This window comes from Manacus vitellinus, unplaced genomic scaffold (assembly GCF_001715985.3).
Source record: "Manacus vitellinus isolate BGI_N305 unplaced genomic scaffold, ASM171598v3 scaffold_28_pilon, whole genome shotgun sequence".
Taxonomy (NCBI): Eukaryota; Metazoa; Chordata; class Aves; order Passeriformes; family Pipridae; genus Manacus; species Manacus vitellinus.
Window position 1 is genome coordinate 5,533,337 of NW_021940122.1, and position 25,788 is coordinate 5,559,124.

The 25,788-nt window shown below is 43.8% G+C and overlaps 1 protein-coding gene across 7 annotated transcripts in view; it reads right to left on the bottom strand.

Annotated features, from left to right (window-relative positions):
- Positions 1-25,788, bottom strand: part of LSAMP (limbic system associated membrane protein) — a 1,000,415-nt gene that overhangs the window by 301,346 nt on the left and 673,281 nt on the right. For 3 of the 7 annotated variants that reach the window (XM_018074658.2, XM_018074661.2, XM_018074660.2), the window contains exon 2: positions 5,574-5,652. In XM_018074658.2, coding sequence (XP_017930147.1) covers positions 5,574-5,652 — 79 coding nt within the window. Of the gene's footprint in view, positions 1-5,573; positions 5,941-22,783; positions 22,860-25,788 lie in introns of those variants that run through there. The other 4 variants (XM_008922515.3, XM_008922514.3, XM_018074663.1 and 1 more) reach the window with 2 other exon arrangements.

Here is a 25,788-nt window from a genome sequence, read left to right on the forward strand (position 1 = left end):
TTTGCTGAAAGCTCAGTATCACAAAGGCTCCCCCTCACCACTGGGCAGGAGACCTTATAGAAATACTGTGTGTGCATAAGGAGACATGAAAATCACCAACCTTTGACCACATACATATTGCAACTTCCTTTATCATATGTATGCACACACACATATCTATGGACGCATGTGTGTCTTCATATAAGGGCACCATCTGCTGCCAGATCTGGAAGTTTTGCAACATCATCTGTTACTACATTTATACATTTTTATTTTTTATTTAAAGGAAAGCATCAGCAGAGTTTGCACAGATACCAACATACCCTCTCTCGACACATGTACACTAGATTTGATAATGAAGGCTTTGTACAGACCGGAGAGAGAGAAAAGCACTTGGGACTTGTAGTCAATAGCAGATGAGGACATACTAGGGAATCCTCATGTGTCACGTTTGCTGGGTTGTGGCATGGCTGAGACGAAAGGCAGCCCAAGTTAATGGATGAGTCGCTAGGCTGGGTGCGCCTGAGCCCCGCCGTGCAACCCTGGGCGAGTCCCCTCACCCTCCGAGCACCTCCTGCCCACCTCCAGCCTCGGTCCAATCCAGCTAATAGCCTGCCTGCCCTGCAGAAGAGGGTGCCTCTTTTACTCTGTGCTTGAATGGCCCTTAATACAAAGGGTCCCTCAACTCAGTGGTGGCCTTTAAGTGCCACAACAATACAACTAATAATTAAGGTTACAATTTTACTGCCAAGACTGTATTATTATGTAGCATTATACCTTTGAACATGCCTATTCTCATTTCTAGCAAAGGGCTCAGCTCAGTGCTCCCTGTTATAAATCATATGCTAATTATAAGTGTAATCTGAACAGCTTTTACTTTTCTTTTAAAATGGCTGTATAGGGCATAAACTTTGTTGTGATGCTGTGTTGCTATTTTGCCTGAGGTGCCTTTGTCCTCTAGCATAGCTCCATGTGTAACGTATCAGCAAAATACTGGGAGGCCAAGAACGGAGTTTGCATAAATTGCTTATATTGCAGGATTATACCAACAGCACTATCATTACTGCTGGTAATTTGATTCTAGCCCATCCTTTGACACATGTAACTTGAAGTAACTAAGTACCCATTACGATGGAAATTCCTAAACATGCTATCAGCCTGAAATTTCACATTATTTAAAAATACCTGGTAAAAATTAAAAATGCACACTCTGTTAAATGTTCGTTTTCATCTCTACATAAGCATGAGATTGATTTAATTCTTGATGAAAAGTTGATGCTTGGAAAAACTCCGGAGCAATGAGCCAAATGCTGGCCTTGGCGAGATCCCAGTTCTCCAACAGGCTGAACATCATCTGAGCAGCGCTCAGCAGCTTAAGCCCTGTATGAGTCACTTGTACCTCTTTATTAGCAGTCCCCGGGAATCTGCCCCAAAGACAAATGTGGTATTTCTGGCAGTGCCCTTGGGCTTTGGTGGATTTGTACTGGTATAACTGAGCAGATTGGAATGGGGATGTGACCCATTTTGGTTCCAGCTAGTGACAAGTTCCATTTCAGGAGTCTTTAAAGGCCAAATCTGCACTTGTGCCAGGACTACTAAAAGCCCTGGACAACCTGCAAGTCCCACTAACACCCTCAGAATAGTGCTTTAAAGATATTTTGGGGTGAGCTGCTGTGGTGGTTCCTGAGGGAGCTGATGTTTTTCCCCTAACATGCTGCAGAGGTATGTGATCCCACAGCATGGATAAGCACTGCCATTTTGCTTCCAAGCCATCTTAAGGGCCAAACACAGCACAAAAGCACAGTTCCCTCCCTTCCCCAGTTTGCAGCAGCTGCTCTTCATTACTGCACATGTCACAACTTAGCCAACATCCTCTTATTTCTCATCCCCTCACTAGACTGTGCACAACAGACCACAGGGTCCCTGCTCACCCAACATGAGAACAGCAAATGAGGTGGGAAAGGATGCTGGAGAAGATTTGGGTTTGGGGACTGTTTTACTTTTTCTATTTTAATTAATTTGGGGGATATTTTGAGCATTTCTTGTTTGGAGATTCTTTTCTTTTCATTTTTTTCCTAACATTAAGCCAGGAAGTTGCAAGACCTGACAACCTCACGACTGTAATTTTGTCAGCAAAACATCGTCAGGAACTGCAGCCCACAATTCTTTCTCAATACTGAAAATAAGGTTCAGTGTCTTTCTTCACTTGCTGAAGACAGAGTTAAAAAATGAAACCTCAGAAAATCTGACAGTGTCACTAATATACAGTGTCATCTTTGAAACATCCTGCTTTCTTTTCTTGGTTGCAGCTGGATAAATACTAGCAACTCTGCTAAGCCATTATCACCTGTTGCAGCTCTCAGACCTCTCCTCTCTTTTCTGCCTTGCTCTAAGGAACGGATCATTACCCTTTTCCCTGTGGATAGTCCATCATGAGCTATTTTTATTCTCTCTGCAATTCCCTAACTTCCCCATGCCAAATACTTGCTAAAAGTCATCAACCTTCAGCAAAGCCAACAAATGAATCAAATCTGCTGCCAGGTCATTTAGGAGATGAGCCAGTTTAGAGTTAGGGACATTTTTTAATAGTCCCATAGTGAGAGAATATTTTAAATGCTATAGTTTTAAAAAGTCATCTCCAAACTTCTCAGAATAATTCTATTTGAGTAACAAGCTGCAGATGAAGCTTCAGAGGAGTGGCTTCCTTTAGGAACATTAGGGCTTATAATAAACCATTTTTCTCCACTTCATAGATCAGTCCACCCACCCATTCTTCCGCCCACAAGTGTAACCCTATATACAAATGCATAAGGCCCCAAAGGAGAAAACTCATTCAGAATATCCTGTCCTGGGTGCTTAGCTGAATGATTTGCATCACAATTTACAGGAACAAAATGTTTTTTGATATCTTATCATTATGTACATTGCTTTTATTTCTCTCCAACTGCATATCATTTTTTCTCCCTCCTACATTTTCATTTCCCTTCAAGCTTTCAAGCTACAGGATAGAGCTACTGAGTGCTGGTAAACTGATGCTGCACACTCCCTGTTCCCTCTGAAGCAGATGTTTAGCAAAGACGGGTGATATGATCCATGTATAGACATCTTTTACCTGTCACTCTGTGGAGGTAAAGATCTGAACACAGTTAGTATAGATTATCTAATTTTTTTTTTCCCATCTAGCTCTTTCCCTTCCATCGTTACTAGTGGATCTATAGACAGGGAAAGCAAGACACTGGGAGTTTTTCAAACACAAGGCTGTCTTAAACTGAGTTATGTTTTGGGGGTCAAGGAAAGCAGCGAGGGGGAAGCTAGCAAACTAACACTTGCTTTAAAATGGTGGAAATTAAATGTTATTCTGCAGGACCTCAAATCTATGGGACACAGGGAAATCTCACACCTTCCAGCTTTATGTGGCAGTCCTGTTGCCCAGTACAGCCTGGCTTCTGTCTCACCTCTGAAGGAGGGACTGAAATATCCTAGAAACAGGAGGATGGGCCCAGGGAAAAGGAGGAGGGACAACTGCCCTTCCCAAGAAATGGGAACACAGAGCTGGCCAGATCTGGTTAAAGAGCCTAGGAAGGCAGTTGAGAGAGGTAAAGCCTGTGTACTGGCCACAGTCACTTCTGACAGAAACGCAGCCTGCCAGGAACATGGTATTGCTTGGGGCAAGCCATTACATGGCTGGGTGGTGTGCTGCTCCTGCTGACTGTGTCACTTGGCACACATCTGGCTGACACAGCTGGATCATTTAACTCAGGTGTTTTATTTTAGTGCCTAACATAACACTGGCAAGCCACACACTATCACTGAAACCACTCTCCCATGCAGCCCCATTGAGCTTGTTGATGAGCAAACGCTTTACACACAGAACATGCAGGCACCAACTCCACCATTCGCTTAGCCCTCTCTGCTGCAAATGCAGCTTTAGCACACAGTGTCTAGATAAACTCAAAAGCTCCAGGGTTAAGTGGGAAATAGAAATCCAGTGACCCCTGTCTGGGCAAGTGAGCTTAATGACTTGTCTGCTGCTGTATGTACCAAACGTATGCTGGCAAACATCTGTCTGAGCAGCCTTTCCAAAATAAATGATTGATGGAGGCGATTTGCCTTTAAAAATGGGATAAGTCAGCTAGGAGTCCTGCTAGAAAAGGGTTAATAGGATATATGAATTGCTAGTGAGTGGAAGGGAAAGGAGAGAAGCCAGAGTCAACACCCCTTGTTAGGTGTTTACCATGTCTAATCTGAACCACTTCCGTTGCATATGCAAGGCAGATGAATTACTCTGTAAATCCTATTACTCCATGTGGATAAATCTCACATTTGAGTTAGCAAGTCTGGAGAGCTGGGGAATGGAAGCTGCTGAATGGATATTCCAGGATCAAAACAAGGGAGCACACGGGAGCCGAGAGAAGCGATACGCGTAAGCGCACTCACACATCCCTCCTCCAGCATCCTTCTTCCCTCTATCATTAAATGGGAGGGATGCAGGACGCAGGGGATCGTGTAGCAGACCGTTTGGTGACATTCAGCAGGATTTATTTCACAGAAAGAGAAAGAAAACTTTGCTGCTGCCGTTAGCTTTGCTAGGGGATTGCTCCCTTGATGCTTCAGGGTTTGTGCACTATCAGCTCTTCATACAGATCACAGACTTACTTTAAATTACACACAGTAGTTTTACAGTCATAATACACAGTGTGTGCACACACACACACTGAGAATTTTCCTTCACTAAGGAAGTTACCGCAGGTAAGTTGAACAAGACAGAATGTGAAAACAAAACCCACAGGAAAAAGACTACTGCAGTTTAGTTATTTGGGACACTCCTAACTGAAAGCCCAAGTAGTGTCAGAACTACCTTTAGAAAGCCTGCACAACAAAACCAGAAATATAACACTCAATACTGCCAGTGAGCAAGGTTTCATGTGCAAAGACACCCTCATTACAATCAGACACATAGGCACAACATACACCCATTTATTGTAGCCCTGCAAAAACATCAACAGACCGAAAAAGATACAACCTTCATAAATGTCAGAGCTCCTACACCATGTTTTCACCAGCCTTTTCAACTATTGTATCCATCTTCCCTCCACACATGGTATAAAAATAAACAAATAAAATTAAAACCCAGAGTTTTCCAAAAAAACTTGCCCAAGAGTTCTGGCAGCACCAGGGATAAAGTTTTTGCATATGTACAAAAAGAAGCACGAGAAGATCAATGGAACATCTGGCAAGCACAGCTGGATCCCTTTTCGATTTCTCTATTGATACTGCAGGGCTGGTGGAAAGTGTTCGTTCACAAGAGCTGGCTAACACAAGCGGATCTTCCCCACTGAAATTCTTTTGATCCAGAGCACTGCACAGAGCAGAGTGGTGGCAAGAAGTATTCAAAAGCTTTACGATTTTTTCATATTAAAGCACACGCATGCAGAGCTTGTTTGTAGCAGCTGCTGCTACTGCAGTTCCAGAGGTAAAATAACACACACTCTCACAGAGACATATACACACAAATATGTATCACGTCACACGTATACGTTGCATACATAGAAATACAGATACACAGAAGCAGAAGAGTTGGCAAAATGCCCTACCTGAGGATGGCTGTGTCCCCTTGCCTCACGGTGATGTTATCGGTACCTCGGGTAAAATCCACGCTGCGGACTGGCAGCCCTGTAGGGAGAAGGCAAAGCAATCTCAGTAGGACCAGCGGTAATTGTTTCCGATCAGGCTGAGCCCTTGCTACCATGGCTGGTCTTGTCGAGTTTCAGTCTCTACTTGTCTCCCTCTCTGCCTGTGTATGTGGACAGATAGATGTAGAAAGAAAAACAATAATAATAATGTACAACTCTCGCTCTGATCGACAGCCCAGAAAGGGGAGGTGATTTCACAGTCCTTCTTAGCTGCCACTTTCTCTTGCTCTTTTCAGTCTCTTGTTGGCTTCTTTCCCCACCTGGTCTTTTTTTTTTTTTTTTTAAGATTTTCAAAAAAGAAAAAAAAGTCTTAGCACAGCCTTCAATTAAAAAAGAAGGAGGAAAAAAGAAGCAAGAGGAAAAAGTCAGGTAGCAAAATAATTACAAAATAATAACAATTAAATCGACCCGTTTAGAGTGATGTAGAGAGGTGGTAAAAAAAAAAAAAAAAAAAAAGGAAAAGGAACAAGAGGAATCCTGTGCCGCCGGGCTGCGGGAGGGGATGGTCCTGTGGCTGTGCAGCCTCCAGCCCCGCGCTCCCTCCTAACCCACTTTCCCAGGCGGAGCGAGGGAGGGAGGAGGAGGAGAGAGAGAGAGGGAGGAGGGAGCCACACTCGTGAGACGGGAGCTCGGCACTACAGCGGCGGCGGCGGGCGCGGAGAGAGTGAGCCGCCAGCCGCGTTCCCCACCCCTCCCCTGGTCACAGCCGCCCGAGGCCCCGCGCCCCCACCCGCTCCTCCTCGCCGGGGAGCGGGCTGCCCTGGGGGGGACCGGAAAACGGCGCCGGGCGGGCCTCGGGGGTGGACGGCGGCTGGGGAAGGGGAGGGGTGAGGGAGGGGAGCGGGGCACTGCAGCAGGGACGAGGGGCTTGTGAAGGGATGAGGGCTGGGGGGCAGAGGGGGAAGCCACGAAGGAAAGGGGAGGAGGGAGAAGCAGAGAGGGAAGGGGATGAGAGAGGAAGAGAGGGCTGGGGAAAGGAGGAGAAAGGAGCGCGAGCGGGAAGCAGCACCGGAGAGGAGAAAGCAGGAGCCGCCAGGAGATGCTGAGCGGGAGGGAGGCACAGGGAGCAGGGCAGAGAGAATGGAGGAAGGTACGGCCAATATTCTCAAGAGAAAATAGTGAGGAAAACGGGTCTGTGGCCAAAAGTGCAAACAACTTGGCTTAGCGGTCTGAAGCCACACGCTAACTGATTTACAGAGCAGCATCCTTGGCAACTGCCTCTGCACCCTTCAAACCTTGCTTCTTCCCCTCTCAGACTTTCCCCTCGACAGATAAACAGTTGTACATCCCTCCCTCCCACCTCTCTCCACTCAGCCCTTCCCGCCCCCCACCTCCTTTCCCAGCCGGAGGGACGGAGCGGAGACAATGCCGGCATTGAGCTGCCCGCGGTGTGAATGCTCGGCCTGTCCTCCCGGCTGCCGGCGCCCGCAGCTGAGCCCCGCGCCTGCCGGCAGCAGCGCTGCCCACCCGGGAACGCTCCCGCAGCCCACATACCACCGCCACCGCAAAGAGAAGGGAGATTAAATTAATGGAGAGGAATAAGCTGTGTGTGTTACTGCTGATGCCTGCCTGCCATTTCCCCAGCCCGATCTCTGCCCTGCGGGAGGGATGAGAACTGTTTCTAGGGATGCTTCTCTAGTGTAACCCTTCTGCAGCCACAGCACGGCGGGGCTGGGACGGGGAAGCAAAGAGGGAAGGCGTGGTTTGAGAGGGGTCCAGAGAAGCAGGTGCAAGAACAGCCATGGGAGATCGGCTGAGAATTGCTGTCCTGCGGGATCACAGCGCTGCTACGTGTGTGTGCAGGAGGGGAAAAAACACTTGTACGATGCCTGCTTCACCTCTGCTCCTGAAGCCTTGTGGGATACAGTGGACACAAACTGGAGACACATAAGGAATGTCATTGTGTTATGCGAATGGCCACATGGGATCAGATCAAAGGTCCCTCTAACCCTTAGTTTTGTCTCCAAGTGTAGCCTAAAGCCAATTCTTAAGGAAGCACACAAGCACAAGAGAAGCACTGCCCCAGGGCACTTATCTATTTCCAGTGATTTGTGGTTAAGGCATGTCCCCAGCCAATGGTACTGTCTTTGTAGTTAATGGTACTTGAATGATTTTCTTTTTTCCAGGAATGTGTCCAGTTGCTTTCTGAATGCCTAGAAACTGGCCCCTGCAGCCCTGGTATGGAAAGGCCACACTGTTTATGAGTACTTAAAAAGGCCACACTGTTTATGAGTACTTAAACAATCCCTACAAGTGTTAAAGGCACAGAAATTAAGGACTAAGGTCATGACACTGCTGCTCCAGTGCCACGCATGCAGTGGCAAAAAGAGATGACTGCTTTGTATTCAAGCCAAAAAGTGAGGCAAGTCAGACACTTCCTCTGCAGGAGACCTGACACCGATAGCACCAGAGGGAGAAGAATGAGGAGCTAAAGGGGTTAATCCACACATCAGATATTCCTAAGCTATTGCAGAGAGAGATGTCACCCGACAAGGATATTGCTCTGAAGAAGACTATGCTGCTGACATCTGATTTCTGGCTAGTAACCACCACACTAGGGCAATGGACAGTGCAAGGGACAAAGATGCCATCAAGTTGCTGGCATGCCAGAAGATTGGCATCACCAACAGGAAACCCATGCACTCCTGTGCCAGAATTCGAGTACAGCTAAAAGACTTGGTCTCATATGAAGTAACCAATGAAAGAAATGCACCCCTCTTCCAAACCAGTGTTACATGGATCCTTTTTACAAGGGTGTCCCACATATGTTTCATCTACATTTAATAAGAGCTATTGTATGATAATTAAATGCCAGCAGAGTAAGGAAAACATATTTGTCGAAGATTAACTATTATGCAACGCAAGAAGCATCTGCCACCCAACTGCTAGAGCTCACTAAATATTTCCTTATCTCAGAGTATTTACTTAGGAGGCAATAACTATCCAGTTAAATCTAAATTTAATGCTTAGTTAAATATAGTTCATAGAAAGTGGCACCAATATGTTTTATACAAAGAATGACAAGGTTTCAGGGAGGGAAAAGGGAGGAATCCTGTCTCCAGACTCTCATAACATCCTGATTTGAGATGGGACTGCATGTGGCCATGCCTCCCTACAAAGAGGGGTGGATCACTGTGGACTCTGAGCTGCCTCTCAGCTAATATGGCAGTGCTGGGAATGTCTTCATCTTCTTCCGCATTTATACAATCCTCATTAGAACCACCACAGCATAACTATTTAATAATAATAATAATAATCATAATAAACAGAGAGATGAGGAAGAAATTCCCTGAGGGTCTCATAAACCTTGGGAAAAATAAAACAAACACTAAAGCTGATAGGTCTTATTTGCTTTTAGAAGCATATAGAAGCAAAAGGAAGGGGTTGCCTAGGTGTAAAAGGCCAAACAAGCAGGAATCACACAAATCCTAGGAGAGCGCCTCATGAGTAAAATAAATAATGTTATTTTTGTACGTGTTCCCAGAAGAAATAACTCTCTGGACCCATCTCCCCCTGCTGGAAGCAGATAATGAACAGCAGGTCTGCTTTCTAACTTCCCTACCCTCCGAAAACTTGAGGAAAAATTCAGGTAAACAGTTAGAGCACACAGTTAGGACACCACAAATCCTTACTGCTGCCTTTTAATGCCACTTATCAATACTCCTGGTAGGTGCAGGACTGGCAGGAATAGCCTGGCTGACCAAATTTTGTCACCATGCAGTTCAGGAACGGATGGGCAGCACAAGCCCAGCCCTACAGGTACCATATCACCCTCCTCTAATGCAAACCACTTATACCCTGTTCAAAGGGAACAGGGTGTAGAGCACCACACTGATGAACGTGGGCTGTATGGCACAGCCAGAGACATGATAGAAAGGCTTGGATGACAGGTTCAGGAAGGTGTCTGTGTTTCCACCCTATGAGTGTGGGATTGTTCTGCATACAAGCTGGAAGGAAAACAGCAGCATGAGCTAACATAGCCTGGTGAGCCCTACTTTCCCTGTGAGGGAAACCTGTTGAAGACATCACAATCTGGATACTAAGCCAACTGAAGGAGAGATGCTTCATGCTGGCCCTGGATGGACAGCCTGTGCTGAGATAGGCAGTGCTGAGATCCTCTGTGGACAGGTACTCAGGGCACCTCCGCCTACCTGTGTGGGAGCTCAGTTTTACAGATGCTCATGGATTGACACTGGGAAAGCCTGAAGTACCATCTGCTTTTCATGGAGAGCCAAGAGACGCTGAAAGCATGGACTGTGTCCACAAATAGGAATGGTTTTTTGGTTTGTTTTTTTTTTTTTTGCATTTGAGGTGGCTAAATGCAAAGAGTGATCCATGGAAACTTCACTCAATGCCAACTGCAACAGCCATCTGTATGATGTGGATGGCTGCCCTCTAGGAGCTGAAATGAGGCTTGTGAAATCACACCACAAACAACCACAAAACAGCAACTGTTCTCACTTGACTTTCAAGCACTACTAGCCACACCAAAACTGGCAAGTTGATTCCAAATATTGTTGGAATTAGGGAAAAGGCATTCTTAAACATACAAAACTGCTCACACCAGTCTCCAGATCCTATAATGACCGACACAATTGTTTAAGGGGACCGTATCATGGCTCTGTCAGCAGAGTCCAAGCATCTAGGGACTTTATTTGGGGTATCTGCAACAGTGAGCAAAAACATATGATGTTTTGTGAGCTATAACATGTTTAGTCAAGATACACTGCTGTACTCTGCAGCAATGCCTGCTCAAAGCTTCTCAGCCATGAAGAAAAAATGCAATTTTGTCGCATTGGCAGAGGAGTTATGGAGAGGAACGAGGAAGAGTTGAAGGGGTTTTGCCACACGGGGAGGAAGATTAAGAGACCATGGCAGGACAGTGGTGATCTCCCCTTCCTCTCTTCATTCCTGTACTTGCAGCTCCTACATGTACACATTTCCACCCTGATGTACAAGGGTGGCATCCCACTGCAATTAAGCATGTATGTACCACACTCCCTTAGATCTTGGGATACAGGGAGCCACAAGAGTAGGAGAAAAGGAGGAAAGGCAGGGCTAGAAGAGAAAATGAAAATCATTCAAACACATCAGATGCCTCAAGAGGCAAATTGAGGAGAAGGTGAGCATTAAATGGTAAATGCCCTTCTCATATTCCGAGAGTTCCCATAGACCATACTTTGTCCATTCCTTCACCTACACCTCCCTGATAAAGTGGTCTCTAACTATGCCAGGTCAGAGTCTGCTGAAAAGAGCAGAGAAATAATTTCCATGGCATCACTATAAGGAAGTCTGCTAAGGACAGGATGCCATCTACCAAACATGATCCTGTGCCGACTAGAACATCAATGCCACTTATTTATATCCCCAAGGCACTTATGAAGGACATGTTATAGGAAAAAATTCTGTGGTTTGAGAAAAATGTATGTATAAAATGGCTTTAATACTAGAAGTACCCATTCCTTAAAGTGCTTTAGGAAAGATATGGTTTTTATGAATATTTTGCAAGTCTATAAATTAAACTGGCTTTTGATACTGAAAATCAGAGCCAGCTTAGGGCCAAGACTCACATCCAGACATGTAATGCAAAAAGACCAAGTTTCTGCTGCAGTAAGGACCTCATTAGGTAGAAGGATTTACTGCATTGAGAGCACTCAGATAGGACATAACTGCAGACGATAACGTGCACGCACAACACCTCTTTCTAAGTGTGGCCACTGAGCTGTAACAGAACTTCCTGCCGTACAAGAACAATAGCTGATTTTCACAAATTTGTAACCTTGTTACTATGCAATCGATCTAGTTTCACAATTGATGTCCTTGCTGTGGACAATTTAGAGGTCAAGGGCCAGGCTCTCAATTGCTATAAGCTGACGTATCACCACCAGTGTCAGAAGAGCTATGCTGGTTTCCACCACGTAAACACAAGTTGTGAAGTTTATCTTCCTCTGCACTGCATGGGTAGAAAACTGTGTTATCACCTTTGAAAAAGAAAAACTTGTTTGACTGGATAAAGAGCGTGCTCTGACTTTCTAATTTAGAAAGTTTCACGTTTATTTAAAGACCAAATCTGAAGGCTGGACAGGAGGTAAATAGTAGCCTAAAGATGCCTTTTTTCATCAGTATGACCAAGCAGGATTAAAGAATTAGCACTGCAGTTCATTTGTGGTCTTAATTACTGGTTGTTACCACAGCAAGTGCTTGTAGAACTACTTAGTCATTTGTAACAGGGTCCTTCCTACTTGAGAGGGACGAGACATAGAGAGTACTCCCTTTTTGATTAAAACAAAAGTTGCCCTTCCAGCCTGATGTAAATACAACAAGAATAAAAGTTGTCAGTGGTTTCAAGAGTGTCACACTACCTTTTCCCTGAAAGATCACGTACCATTAGCGACTTCCTTACTAACACCTCAGGACTGGACTCTGCAGCTGCTCTTTGCCAGAGGGCATCAAATCACTTCAAAAGCAGGGGAAGCCACGCTGCTCAGCCACTGCTGCTGCGTGGCAGGGAGCCAAGCTGCCTGCCATCTCCTAGCCCAGTTAGCAGTCCCAGTGGGAAACTGTGGGACCTGTCCTCACAAGAAAGGCTGGCTCATGGCTTCAGAAGCAAGAAAACAGCTGATCCCAGTTCGACATTTCTCACAGAGTGAGGCGATAACCTGTGTTTTTAAGTGTGGCTATAGGAATTAGGCATGTGAATCTAGACAAGCAGTCAATACTTCCCACTGAAGATCTCTTTTTATATTTGGGAGTCCTGTTGCCTCACAAATGTCACATAACACTTGATGAGTTAGGTAGACCCAGAGTTCAACCCTAGAGGTCTTTAAATAATTTACTTCCCATAGGAAGGCAGTAGCTCTCTCTGCTTAAATCCAAAAAGTATCCACCCAAGTTGCCCCCCCCAAACTTTCCTCAGTGCTGGAGAATTACTTGTACTGCCCTCAGCACAAGTAATTAGGATTGACTTCAGAGAAGGAGACTACAATGGTTAACAGTCCCTTCCAACAGAGAAGCAGAGGTGACCTAGAAGTTGGGAAGTTCTAGCAGGAATTGGGAGATACACCGTCCCAATTTCCTCAGCGTATTTGGGTAAATCACTTAATGAGTCATTCACAGAGGCACAAAAAGTTAATCTCCCTAGGCTCCCTCTGCCCTCAGAGAAGTAATCTTCTCTTGAGGGCACATCAGAGCAGATGCCTACTTTAACTGTATAAAATTGCCCTGTCTCTCAGGGCGTGTCAAAGTTTCCAGCTACATAGCAGAGATCCTAACATAAGCTTCCAATAGTCTAAAAAGTGTGAAGCACTGAAGACTGCAGGGTGATCTGACACGATCTGACACCACTATACAGAAAGCCCCTGCAAGACACAATCTACAGAACATGCCAGGCGTGACCTATTTCTAGCCTACTCTTTAACAGGCCCCAAAACAACTGCCTGGCAGTTGCAAGGGATGTAGATCGCTGCAGACAGGAATTCTATATAACTAAGAGGTGATCAAACCCGTTCTGCTGAGCCTTGATGCATATTCGATGGCCTGCTCTGGCATGGAGTTCTCAACACAATTCTAATGGATGAGAATAATCATTGTGACAGCAATGATCTTGAAAAGAGCTCCAAAGTCTTGCTGAAATGATACATGCTACACATCCATCATTACCAGGGAATTATTTTTATTGTGAAGAATAGAGTGTGGGCAGGTTGTTGTGCCATACATTTTTGTCCATTACAGCAGCTCCAACATAGCTTTTATGAAACCTAAACCGAGGCCTTCAGCAAGACAAGAAAGATTCTCAAGATTTGTGATGTTATCAGGAGATCAGGCACTGTCAGAAAGCCTCACGTGCAACAAACAGGAAGAGAAATTTTTATGCAGAAATTTGGTAAAAAGTTCCTTTGAAACTGTGACCTGCCTGAATTCAAGCTTCTGAAAACACTTCCAGTCATTTCACTGTGTTCAGGTCTGAAAATGAGGAAAACACATCTTTAACATGTCCAGATCTTCAAGACGAAAAGCCAGCAGAACTCTCTCACAGGCAAAGACTCAGTTAAAACCACTCTTACAGGCTACAAGTCAGGGATGTCTCTGCATCAGCGTTTGGAGTTAGTGCCTGCCTAGTCTTTCAACATATACTTTTTAACATTTTACCTTTTCTTCTCATCTTTCCCATACTGCTACTCTCCTCCAACCTCCTCACCCTGATATTTTCAAGTTTATCTCCCTTTCCTAGGTTGCTCCCATGCCTCATTTCTGTCATCCTATCGGGCTGCCTGCCTTAAGGCACAGAAACTCACCCACTTCTTGAGTTCAATGACTAACTATCACACCAGGTTAAGAATTTTTCCTGTTGTTTTAACCACAAATGTTATTTCCTTTATCATCCAGCAACTGAATTGAATCATGCCTTTGTCTGCTTAAATGGTTGCCTGTTGTTAAATACTATCTCCTCGATGCATTATGTTGTATCTGTTTGAGTCTTACTTTGTACCACTTTTGTTCCTAGTCCAATACTTTGCCACAAATGCCTGACATCTGATGCCAGAGAGGGAGATAGGGTGTTTTCAGCAGCCTCTAATAGAGTTGGCAGATAAATATCACTGTCCTGGGGATGAGCCAGATAGCAAAGAAGTAGGGCCAAAGGTAGGCACTTTAGGTCTAAGTCTAAGCATACAGAAGGGGAAAGTAGAAGTTATGGGGCAACCCCAGATGTATGTACAGAGCAGTGCCATGGAAAGGGACCTGGGGGTCCTGGTTGACAGCAAGTTGAATATGAGTCAGCAGTGCCCTGGCAGCCAGGAGGGCCAACCGTGTTCTGAGGGGCATCAGGCAAAACATTGCCAGCCGGTCGAGGGAGGGGATTGTCCCGCTCTGCTCTGACCTGGGGCGGCCTCACCTTGAATACTGTGGCAGTTTTGGGCACCACAGTATAGGAAAGATATTAAGGTATTAGAGAGCAGTGAAGATGGTTAAGGGCCTTGAGGGGAAGCCGTATGAGGAGTGGCTGAGGTCACTTGGTCTGTTCAGTCTGGAGAAGACTGAGGAGAGACCTCATTGCAGTTACAACTTCCTTGTGAGGGGAAGAGGAGGGAAAGGCACTGATCTCTTCTCTGTGGTGACCAGTGACAGGACCTAAGGGAATGGCCTGAAGTTCTGTCAGGGGGTGGTTTAGGTTGGATATTAGAAAAAGCATCTTCTCCCAGAGGGTGGTTGGGTGCTGGAAGAGGCTCCCCAGGTAACTGGTCACATCACCAATCCTGCCAGACTTCAAAAAGCGTTTGGATAATACTCTCAGGCACATGGTGTGATTCTTGGGGATGGTCCTGTGCACGGCTAAGAGCTGGACTCAGTGATCTTTGTGGGTCCCTTTTAATTGTGATTCTGTGAAGCTGGAGGGAACAACAGAGGACCTGCCCACCAAGAGGTGCAGGAATAAGGTGGTTTCTCAGGGGGAGGAGGCATTTTGCTGAAGGTGATTCCACCATCTGGTTATGTCAGACAGAACCGAGGAATTTCCAGTTCTACAGTTGGATGCATCAGCCATGCAGCTGTATGGCTTATGGGCTTCGCTGCTTGCAGCAACAGGAGACCTCATCTCAGAACCACCCTGATGCCATTTCGTTCCAAGTCATGTTTAAATCAGCTTGGATAAGTCAAAACAAACCCAAGTATGGACAAATTTGCAAACTGCTCAGATGAAGCAATACCTATCAGAAAAAGCAATACTTTTCAAGGGAGAGGAATTCTTCTTTGAATCACTGCTAAAGACACTGCTAAGGCTGGGCTGAATAAGGGATGCACACATCCTGAAACAGCTTCCTAAAGCAGAGGTCTGGCGTGGGCTATTTATAAAAGCCTTTCAGATAAGATGGAGAATAGGCAGGTGTTCTCCTGGAGGAGCATAAAATCCATGTGGGAACATGATCTGGCTCAGGTCCTGAAATGCCAGCAAATGCATCCCCCCCCTACTGACAATTTACTCAGCTCAAGCAACCTGTTAGATCCAGCAGCTGGCAGGGCTTTATAAAACAAAGAGCTCACAACCCAAACAGGAATGGAAGCTTTGCTTCCTGTGAAACCCCTGGGGGGTTGTGCATAGTCCTGGTCTTCAGCAACACTTTATTACCTTCTTAATTTATACAACAGACCACTAGTTTTTAAATAATGTAATGAGCCTGCTAGCTTCTTCCAGCAGGCAGAGATCAGGGAAGGACAAAGAGCAGGTTGGGCAGAGCACTATAGCAGCTGGCTGAACAAAGGCAAGTGATGTGAAAAAATCACTAAAGTTGGATCAGACTGGAGCAGGGTAAAAAGGAAAAGACCAAAGAAAACCTTTGATGAAGAGATGGAGCTCTGAATAGGGCACTTACATGCTTCATTACTTGCCCTCTGATAGAGGAATGGACTGGAAGATGAACTCCATATACCTCCCCTGTTGAACTTGTGTAAGTTTACCTCAAGTGTTCTCTGAGAATATCTGATTACTTTTTAGCTGAAGTCATTGTCCATAACACCTTTTCACCCTATTCTTTCTGTCTGCAAGGAATCCTCCTGTGTTTGCCAGACATCAGTGGGAATCCAGGGGAGGCCTGAATTTGTGAAATGGAGGGCTCCAAGTCACTCAAGCATCTGCTTCTGGGCTTTTGGTAAGCAACCACTTTCACATACAATTATGAGAAAGAACAGTAAAAATTGTTTACTAGAGATGCTTTACAACTGGTGAGTGTATAGCATGAAGGAGCTGGCAGGAAAGCTTTTTACAGGCCTTGGGATGATAAAACCTGCTGCCAAATGCAAGGAGTTACCAGCTGATGTGGTGAGGATCTGAGAAAAAAGGAGCCTAAAGCTCAAAGAATTTTCCCATACAAGTTGTCTATCAGTGTCTGAGATGTCAAAGGCAACCCTGACAGGTTCTACAGTCGGATGCAGCGGCCTCTTGGATGAATTCTGACCCTGATATAATCAAGCAAAGCTTTGCCACCAGTTTCTGTGGGGCTACAATTTCACCTCTTGAAGTCTGCCTTTCTCTCATTCCCTGTAAACTCCTCTTGGTTGGAGGATGAATGCAACACAAAGAATAAAGCAAACATGGAAATTAAGGCACACCTTCAGATTCATGTCAATTTAACTGAATTACAACAATTTTCCAGCAAGCTCATTGCTCATCAAAGTGAGGAACAAACAGTAAATCTGGCTGGCTTCAGACAGACCCAGCATAAGCAAATTAAGTGCAAATTTCTCCTGCACCCAGCTCGTTCAGGACACCCCTGTTCTGTCCATCAACGTGCCCTGGTATTCCTGCCCGCTCTCACCATCTGCTGATGTAGCTAAGTCCTGAAAAGAAGAAGCTGCTACTACCCATGAATTTTTAATGTAGCAAGGAAAAGGCTGCACGAAGAAGAATATTTGGTGGCATTTACTCCCTATGATCAAAGCCATTTCATGTCTCTTATGTGATATTATTAGAACACAATATGAAGTGAAAGCAGTGTTCAAACTAAGGTCCCTATTCAAGAAACATTTTCTGCAGGGGAGAATGCAAGAACCAATGCCAGTAGAAAGCCCCTATTCTTACAGCCTCTGTCTGCCTATGTGTATCAGCAGGGCATCACATGACAGAAAAAGCCAAGCAGGTACTTTAAGTCCAGTACCCTCTATCCAAGCATGATGCTAAATGGGACATCCTCACTCACCTGCGAATGCTTCCCAACACCTGAAAGCACTTGTATGGCCAGCAGTAAGGGACCCAAGTCTAAAGTAACATGCCACAGAAAGAGCTGTATTTTAGGTCTCTGCTGTTACTGGTATTTGTTAAATAAAACTCACAAACCCAGCAGTTACTTCTGTACTGACCATGTGCTTGTACACACCAAGCAACCACCCAAGAGAATGTAATGCCATAGAGAGAACTGACATGACCTGTCTCTATCCTGTCACTAGCTGAGCCAATCCACCAGTGCCAAGAGGCAGATGAAGACCATACAGGAAAATCTGTTAAGCACCCAGACAGAAGGAAGGAAATTTTCAGCTAACAGGAAAGAGGTACTGGGGTTCAAACAGATTTGGCTCTTTGGAAGTATAGATTAATTCCAGACCTTTCCTTTTCTCTTCTCTACTAAAGGACATAAAACAGTACATATACTAATGTAAGTTATTGAAAAGCTTCTTCCTCTGACTTCAGACAAGCTGTCTGCATATCCCTGACAAACATGGATGCATGAGAATATTCCCCTGGGAAATATCTCCACTAGCTGAATATGATGTAATTACAAATTGTCCAGTCTTATCCACCATCATTCAATCAATAACAACACTCAGACACCAAGAGGCCACACTGATCAGACTCCTAGCCACCAGCAATGTATGGATCACACTCACTGTTGGTCGAGAACTTTCTGAAACAAATCCATCCACTATTGGTAAGTGTTTGATGAGTGCTTCGTGAAAAGCCAATGCCTTGTTCACAATATACCTTTGATGGTACTGAGGATGCATTGCTCACACCAGCTGAAATTTTCAGCCTCTATTCCATGGCTTAAAGATGGAGATATCTGTAAGTAAGGGTCAAGGTTCAAAAAGCGTTGAAAATATTTGCCCATTGAGTCACACAGCTAATACAAGACTTGAATGCTCACTGTAAATCATTACACCAACACATTTGCACTAATACCACACAAGCAAAGTCAAAGGAACCACAAGTGAAGCTCAAGCGAAATTTAAACATTTTGGTGAACATAATGTCTGTAAATGAATTCTGAGAGCCATCATGAAAATATTTACATAGGTAACAGGAAGCCTCTGGATGGCCCTTGCTGCTTTTTTCTTCTAAGCTGGACTCCAAGAAAGCTGGGGATGGGGTTTTTACAAGGGCACATTGTGATAGGTAGGTTTAGATTAGACATCAGAAAGAAATTCTTTACTGTGAGGGTGGTGAGACAGACACTGGACAGGTTGCCCAGAGGAGCTGTGGATGCCCCACCCATGCACAAGGCCAGATTAGATGGGGCTTTGAGCAACCTGGTCTAGTGAAAGGTGTCCCTTCCCATGGAATTGGGTTTGGAACTAGATAGTATTTAAGATCCCTTCAAACCCAAGCCATTCTATGATTCTATGACTCTGTTAAAGGCTCTGTACTGGACAGCTCTTTCTATGCCACTGTGCAAATCAAGCAGTACTGATTGAAGCAGAGAAAAGCCATGAACACTCAAAAATGTCCAAAGAAAACTACAAGAAATCAACACTTAATATATAATGTGTCTGCAGTCCCTCAAAGCACTGCAATGAGAAAGCTCCATGAAGCAGAAGTTCTGTTCATATACAAGAAAGCAGGAATGTGTTATGGCTTAAATCTCTGGAGTGAAGAAGGTGGTTTGCTCTTTACTGCCACAGAGAATTGCACAAAGGATTTAGGTTTCACAGAGGGTGAACTCTCCCCACTCCACCTGCACAGCACAGCAGAGCTGAGGGTGATGTACCAGGCACTGCAAATCCATAAGGAAAGAAACTGGTGAAGGAGGGTCAGGGTACAGTCCTTTGTGGAAAGGGGCATATGACACCATCATGCCGTTTGTGTGCGTGAGTGCAAGAAAGGTGAGATCGGCATACAGGATATTCCAACCTACTGGGATGACTGAAAAGAACAAATATTAAGTTTTAGGCTCCATGGCCTTTTTGTCAGGGAGCAATGCTTACGACAAGAAAACAAACAAAATCAGCTTAGATAGAAAGGGCAAAAATGCCCATATTTCACCCTGAAATCAAGACTTCCATATAACTTCCAGCATGATCCTTCAGCTTTCTAAAGATCTCCTCAATATCAGGAGCCAATCTTAAAACACACTGTTTGAGCACCTTGGCCAGGGCAGACTCAATGTATTGATGACTGAGGAACATACAGTGTACTTTTAGTTTACTAGATGCATTCAACTCCCTACAGAAAGATTCAAGATGTCATCAGTATTGGACAGATGACCCTTAGGTGTGCAGTCAAGAGCTTTTACAATGTGAAGCTGGTGTCCATTGTTTCTAGTTCCTGTAGTATCTTTCCATAAAACTGACAGTGTTTGGATAGCTGTAAGGGAGATGGATGGGGTTGAGTATACAGAGAGAAACATTTTGTGATTGGAATGTGATTATCGAGCTAATGAAGCTCTAATGACAAATCCAAAAAGGATGTACGAGCTGCTCAACGTTGTCCGATTCCCTGAATCCAGCTCTTGTCTTCCTCAATGTTCTGGTTTTGGCTGGAATAGAGTTAATTTTTTTCTTAGTAGCTGGAACAATGCTGTGTTTTGGATTCAGTATGAGAATATGTTGATAAGATACCAATGTTTTGGCTGTTGCTAAGTAGCGCTTCCCCTAAGTCAAGGACTTTTTCATTCCCCATGCTCTGCCAATGAGAAAGTGCACAAAAAGCCATGGGGGAGCATGGTCAGGACAGCTGATTCCAACTGGCCAAAGGAACATTTCATATCATACAACGTCATGCTCAGTTTATATACAGTTGTGGAAGTTATCCAGAAGGGGGGCTGATTGCAGTTTGGGGATGGGTTTGGCATCGGTCAGCGGGTGGTGAGCAATTGTGTTATGTGTGCATCATTTGTTTTTTCTTGGGTTTTATCTCTCTCTTCTTTTTATTACTATTGTTATTATATTGTATTTTGTTTCAGTTGTTGGACTGTTCTTGTCTCAACCCATGAGTTTTCCTATTTTTTCCCCCTCATTCTCCTCCCCATCCACTGTCCTGGTGGAGAGAGGTGACCAGGCAGCTGCATGATGCTGCTGTCTGGGGTTAAACCATGACACTTGGTTATTTCACCAGAGTGGAAGAGATTGCCAAATACTAGCATCCCCCTGAAAAATGCAAAGCTGTTCTGATGACTCATCTGGCAGCTACAGCAACTACTTCATATTAATACTAAGTCATAACACAAAACTTTGGAAAATTAGGGTAAAGGGAAATAGATGTTAAAACTAGGAAATGTTTCAAAAAAACCCACCCACCCAACCAAACCAAAAAACAAAAACAAACAAACAAACAACAAAAAACTAAAACCCAAAGCATTCAGTATTATTTGTCGATTCCTTCCATTTGTCTTAGACCAGACAGAGAAATGATTAATGCTTTCTCATTATTTTGTAACAACATTTGGAATATAAGCAATGAAAAGTTAAAGAAGAAAAACCAATGTAAAAACATTTCTTCTTATTCCCTCATCAGACATCTTCAAAAGAAAATACAAAAAGCCACAGTAAGACTTATATTCAATCAAAAGAAAGGAAAATCCCAATTAGGGCGTGCATTTAGAATTTTAACTTGGTATAGATGTTCTTTTAAGAAAACTATTCTTACTGGCTCTGTTCGTACTGGGATTTAAGAAGTGCAAAGAACACATATTTAGCTAGCTAATGTGTATTAGCAGCTTAGCACAAATAAGGCAGTATGCTTCCATGATGTATTAAAAATCAGCTAGTTAAACCTCAAGCTACTTCTTGCCATTATGCTTAACGTATGTTAAAATCATACTGTCTCGTTTTCATTAGGCTGTTAATACATGCCCCCAAAGACAGCTTCACCTTAAAGCTCCCATGAGAAAGACCTAAAGGTTTAGCTCTGTTGGCAAAGCCATCTTAAGTTGACATTCTGCTGATGCGGCTGTAACATACTTCCTGTCTCTTCACTCCCCCAGTAAACACTTATGGTAAAAAGATTACAAGGCCAGAGAGCTGCACCTGCACTTTGGCTACAAAGTAGTGTCACATTCAGCATCCTGTGTCCTCATGCCTACGATTAGAGCAACAAAGGTCCAAGACATGGACCTGATCCTGGGCACAAGAAAGTGGAGGCCAGCCTACCAGGTTGGCAGAATTTCATGTACCGCTTGTCCATTCACACAGACAAATTGAGGCTTATCCTGAAATTGTCTTGTTTTGGGTCATGACTGCTGACCATAGCGTAGGAAAGAAAATGCTACTTGTCCCAGTACCTGTGTGAATCCATCCTGATTTTTCTTTCCTAAATTAAAGCATTCCATAAGATTTCCCCAAATCTACAAGTTACTTTTACATGACTCAGATTTAGATTTTCAACATTAATTCCAAAAGAAAATTCCCTGCCTCTAAGGTATGACAACGCATTAAATATACCCACTGCCCTTTCAGAAAAACAACCGGTCCCCATATAGTCATCGCTTTCATTGTGCTGTTTCTCTGGGTGACTTACTGAAGAAGAAATTTTATTTTCTTCTGCCTTTTTACTTGCTCAGGTGGGACAGTCACCTGGATGCCACCAGGCCAGAGACCTAGTTGGTGAGGCCTAGCGGTGCCTAGTCAGGCACCAAACCACCATCAACAGAGTATAAAAGGGGCTCTTAAGGTCCTGGTGACACATTTGCTGTGTGTACTTCCTCTGCTTTACAGCTGACTCACAGGAGAACGACCAGGTTCTCTCCAGAACAGGAAAAATAACTGCATATTATCTCTTTAAAAGCCTCATAATCCTCAGGCAACAACTGAGTAGTAACTGCAGTGACGGGCAAAATCTTTCTCCTTCATATTAATAAACCCCAACACAATATTACTGCTTGCTGCATCAAAGGCTTTTACATAAATGACCTTTTATTTCTTTTTACACTGAAACAAAGAATACACGTGTGGAAGGACATGGATGTTAAAGACTTTGCTTAGGTTTCCATTTGTGCATCTTGTTGGCTTTCGAAATAAATAGAAAGCAAACAAAGAGTGCAAATGGGGGAAAAGCAAATAATCTCTATGTTTTAATGGTCTGACATGTCATTTTCCAGACCATTCTAGATACTTTCAAGAAGAAAGCATCTTCTCCAAAAAAGTATCACGGTTACCTTTTTAAGGAGACCAACTGCCCAGTGTCACTCTTGAGAGTCACTGCTTGCCTTATGCTGACACAGGGACACACAAAGCCATGAAAACAAGGGAGTGACCCACCAATGCCAGCTATGTCTTCTGCAAATGCTTTTTCTCTAGATGGTACAATGCAATTGTGAAGTATTCTGCACAGTTTCATCTTATTCCCATAAATTGCATAGACAGAAAGAGCCTGCTCCAAAATGTGGCACCTGTGGAACTGAGTTACCCACTCATGTCCACTGATGTCCTTACTATGTGGCAGCTTCTTATCCTATGGGGAATGGCTGCTGGGTGATATGAATACCTCTAGATCACTTCCACAGATGTCCTGGTTCATATTTGGGTTGTAGATCAGGTCACTAAGTTGGAACTGCAAGGTTCCTTTCCCTCAGTGACATCATGGCACTGACAGTTCTACCATGACAGCAGAACACACTAGATAGGTTAGTGCATATTTGTTTGCCTGGTCCTAAGCCCTCCCTTAGAATATACATTAAGCTCCAGCCAGTACTGCCTTACCAGGTGGTCTATCTTTGCTGGGGGACCTTAGGTAAACCAGTCAGATTTTTACTGGGTAGTTTTGTAGGGACAAACACATTCCCCAGTGTAGCCATGAGGTTCCACTGACATGACACTGGCCTTGCACGAGCATGATGCCTTATGGGGAGCTGTAGCACAGCCAGGCAGAATGGCTGAAAAAAAGAGAGCACTGAGGCCTTTAAACTACAGGTCCCATGACAGCCAGGGATAATGACGGGTAAAGAAAGGTTTTCTGCAAACTGGTTAAATTAAAAAGTAGTAGTAGTCGTCTGTTTGAGCTGACTAGAAACACAGTACTTCATTTAGACCTTCCCAGAAAACTGATAAAAGGTACTTCAAAAATAATAAGAACAGTAATAATAAAAGAGGTGAAAATCACACCATTCCCAAAGTTTTGTAAACCATATTTTCCATTTTAAATCATGGTACACATCAAATTTCAGAGAGCCTTACCCTTGCTAGCAGTTCCCACTATTTTATCTGTAGTATCTAACAACTGGAGCTTTGCATCTCCTCTCTTCATTACCATCCTGATAATAACATCCTGTACAAATGCAGGCAGATTTGAACTTCCATCAGAGAACTGTAGCAGCTGCTGAGCAGGGAGAGGATTTTATTTTTTTCTTTCTTTTAAAACAATTAAAAAGAAGTATCTGACTGTTTCTATGAAAACTGTGGACTGGACAGCATCTTTTAAAAAAACATCACTGGCTGAAAACTGGCAGTCGCTCCGTCAGTATGACAGAATAATTAAAACCAGTATGACAATAATTAGCACTTCTATAGTTCTTTTCATCCATGGATATCAAAGCACTTCACAGAAACAAGTGCAGCTACCTCAGTTTTTAAAGCTGAGCTTAGAAAAAAACCAAATCAGAACTTATTCTGTGTGGAAAATTTCAACAACTTCATCACTATTCATCCTAAATTAGAGAAAAGAGTTGAATTATTTTTTACAAATTTCCAAAATCAAGAATGCTTAAAAAAAGTGCCACGGTTGATTAGGAAATTTTGGTGGGTTTGATGGAACCAAACATTCAGCCATTCTGAATTTAGTACATTTTTGGTTTTTTGAGTCTTTCAACAATACATCTGCCTTTGGGAAGGGAATGCCTCCTGGGAGCCGTAGTTCCTGTTTTTCCACTGAACTTGATAACTCTATTAGTTGGGCGCTGCCTGGCCCCATCCTGCCCTAAGGCTGGGCCTCCCTATCCTACTGCTCTGCAGAAAAACATCATCAAACTATTCCTTACTGCCTCTACTGAGCTCCTGAATGAGAGGCACTGACTGCAGCAAGGAGGGCTGGACAACTTAGTGAAGAAGTAAATATAAAGCTGAATAGCCCCAATAACATGCTTTAGATGCCAGTCCAACTCTCCTTCTATGAGTCAGTAAAGCATCCTACAGTAGATTTGACTTTTTGGGATGAGTTCTTTCAGGTCAAGTCTGTGTACAGGGAGTTGAAGGAGGGTTTTTCTGCTGCAGCTGCCACCTTGGGTTTATGTCTGCAGCTGATATGGTCATCATGTCCACTTGTTCGCAGCTTACAGGGTTGTTCTTTCGAGGACTGGCCTGTCTAGAATTGGCGGGGAAGAGGAGGAAGGGTCATGATTGCTACTTACAGATGTCTCACCTCAAATTAAAGCTGCTAATATAACTTGACAGAAGGTGGGTTACATACCCAGATGCTTGCTGATATGGCACCCTTCTCTGTAAGTTGCATAGTTTTAATATCAGCAATGCCCCATGACTCCTCTCAGCTACCATGTCGGGTATGACAAAGAGCTTCCTCTCCAGTGAGGCTGGAAATGTGCATGGGACCAGAGGAAGCCTGAATAAGCTGCTGCTTTTCTAGGAAGGCCCATTTACATTTACTGCATTTCTAGAACTGGCCTGAATGTTTCAATGCTTTACTTGTGCTCCCCTTACACACACACTGGGGCAATTTATCTTGGTAGTCCCAACTACTACAATACTGAAGGGGGGACTTTGATAACTGATCAAACAAGACTAAGCTGATTAAACTTCTGCTGTTTTCTAAGACTGTTCCTTTAATAATTTCAGAGCCACAAACCTCAGGGAGATTGCAGGTTCATGAGGGAGAAATCAAGGAGAAGCATTTAACATTGCTACTAATTTAGGTAATGCTACTAGAACCAAAGTAGACGTTTGCAGGCGCAGAGCATGTGGCAATTGAACAGTATCAAATTCAGCTGATTATTCATGATTACACATACAAGCAGTTAACTCTTTAAACCTAACCTGGTAAAACAGGATGGCCAGATGTAAACAAACATCACCCTGGGGAAAATCAGGTCAAAGTCTACCCTTACAAACATACCTTTTCCCTGTATTTTAGTGTACTATACAGATTTTTATTTTTTTTCAAAAATGCTTCTGATACTATGTCTGATTGTAAAAAACTGACATACATTATGGTGACTCATTCCAAGATGCTTATTGTATCAGCCATTTACATGTCTGTCAGATCTTGTAACTCAACACCCGAGTTACACACATAGCACAGCTTAACCTCACTGGGTGAAACCATCCAAAACCAATTCCAGCAAACAACCAAAGCATTATTGCATTTAAATAAATAAATAAATATTTCTGGACAAAAGCCTAACTTGTAAAAGGCCTCTCAGGCCTATATTTCTCTACTTGCATATTTGCACAACTGAAGAAAGAAACA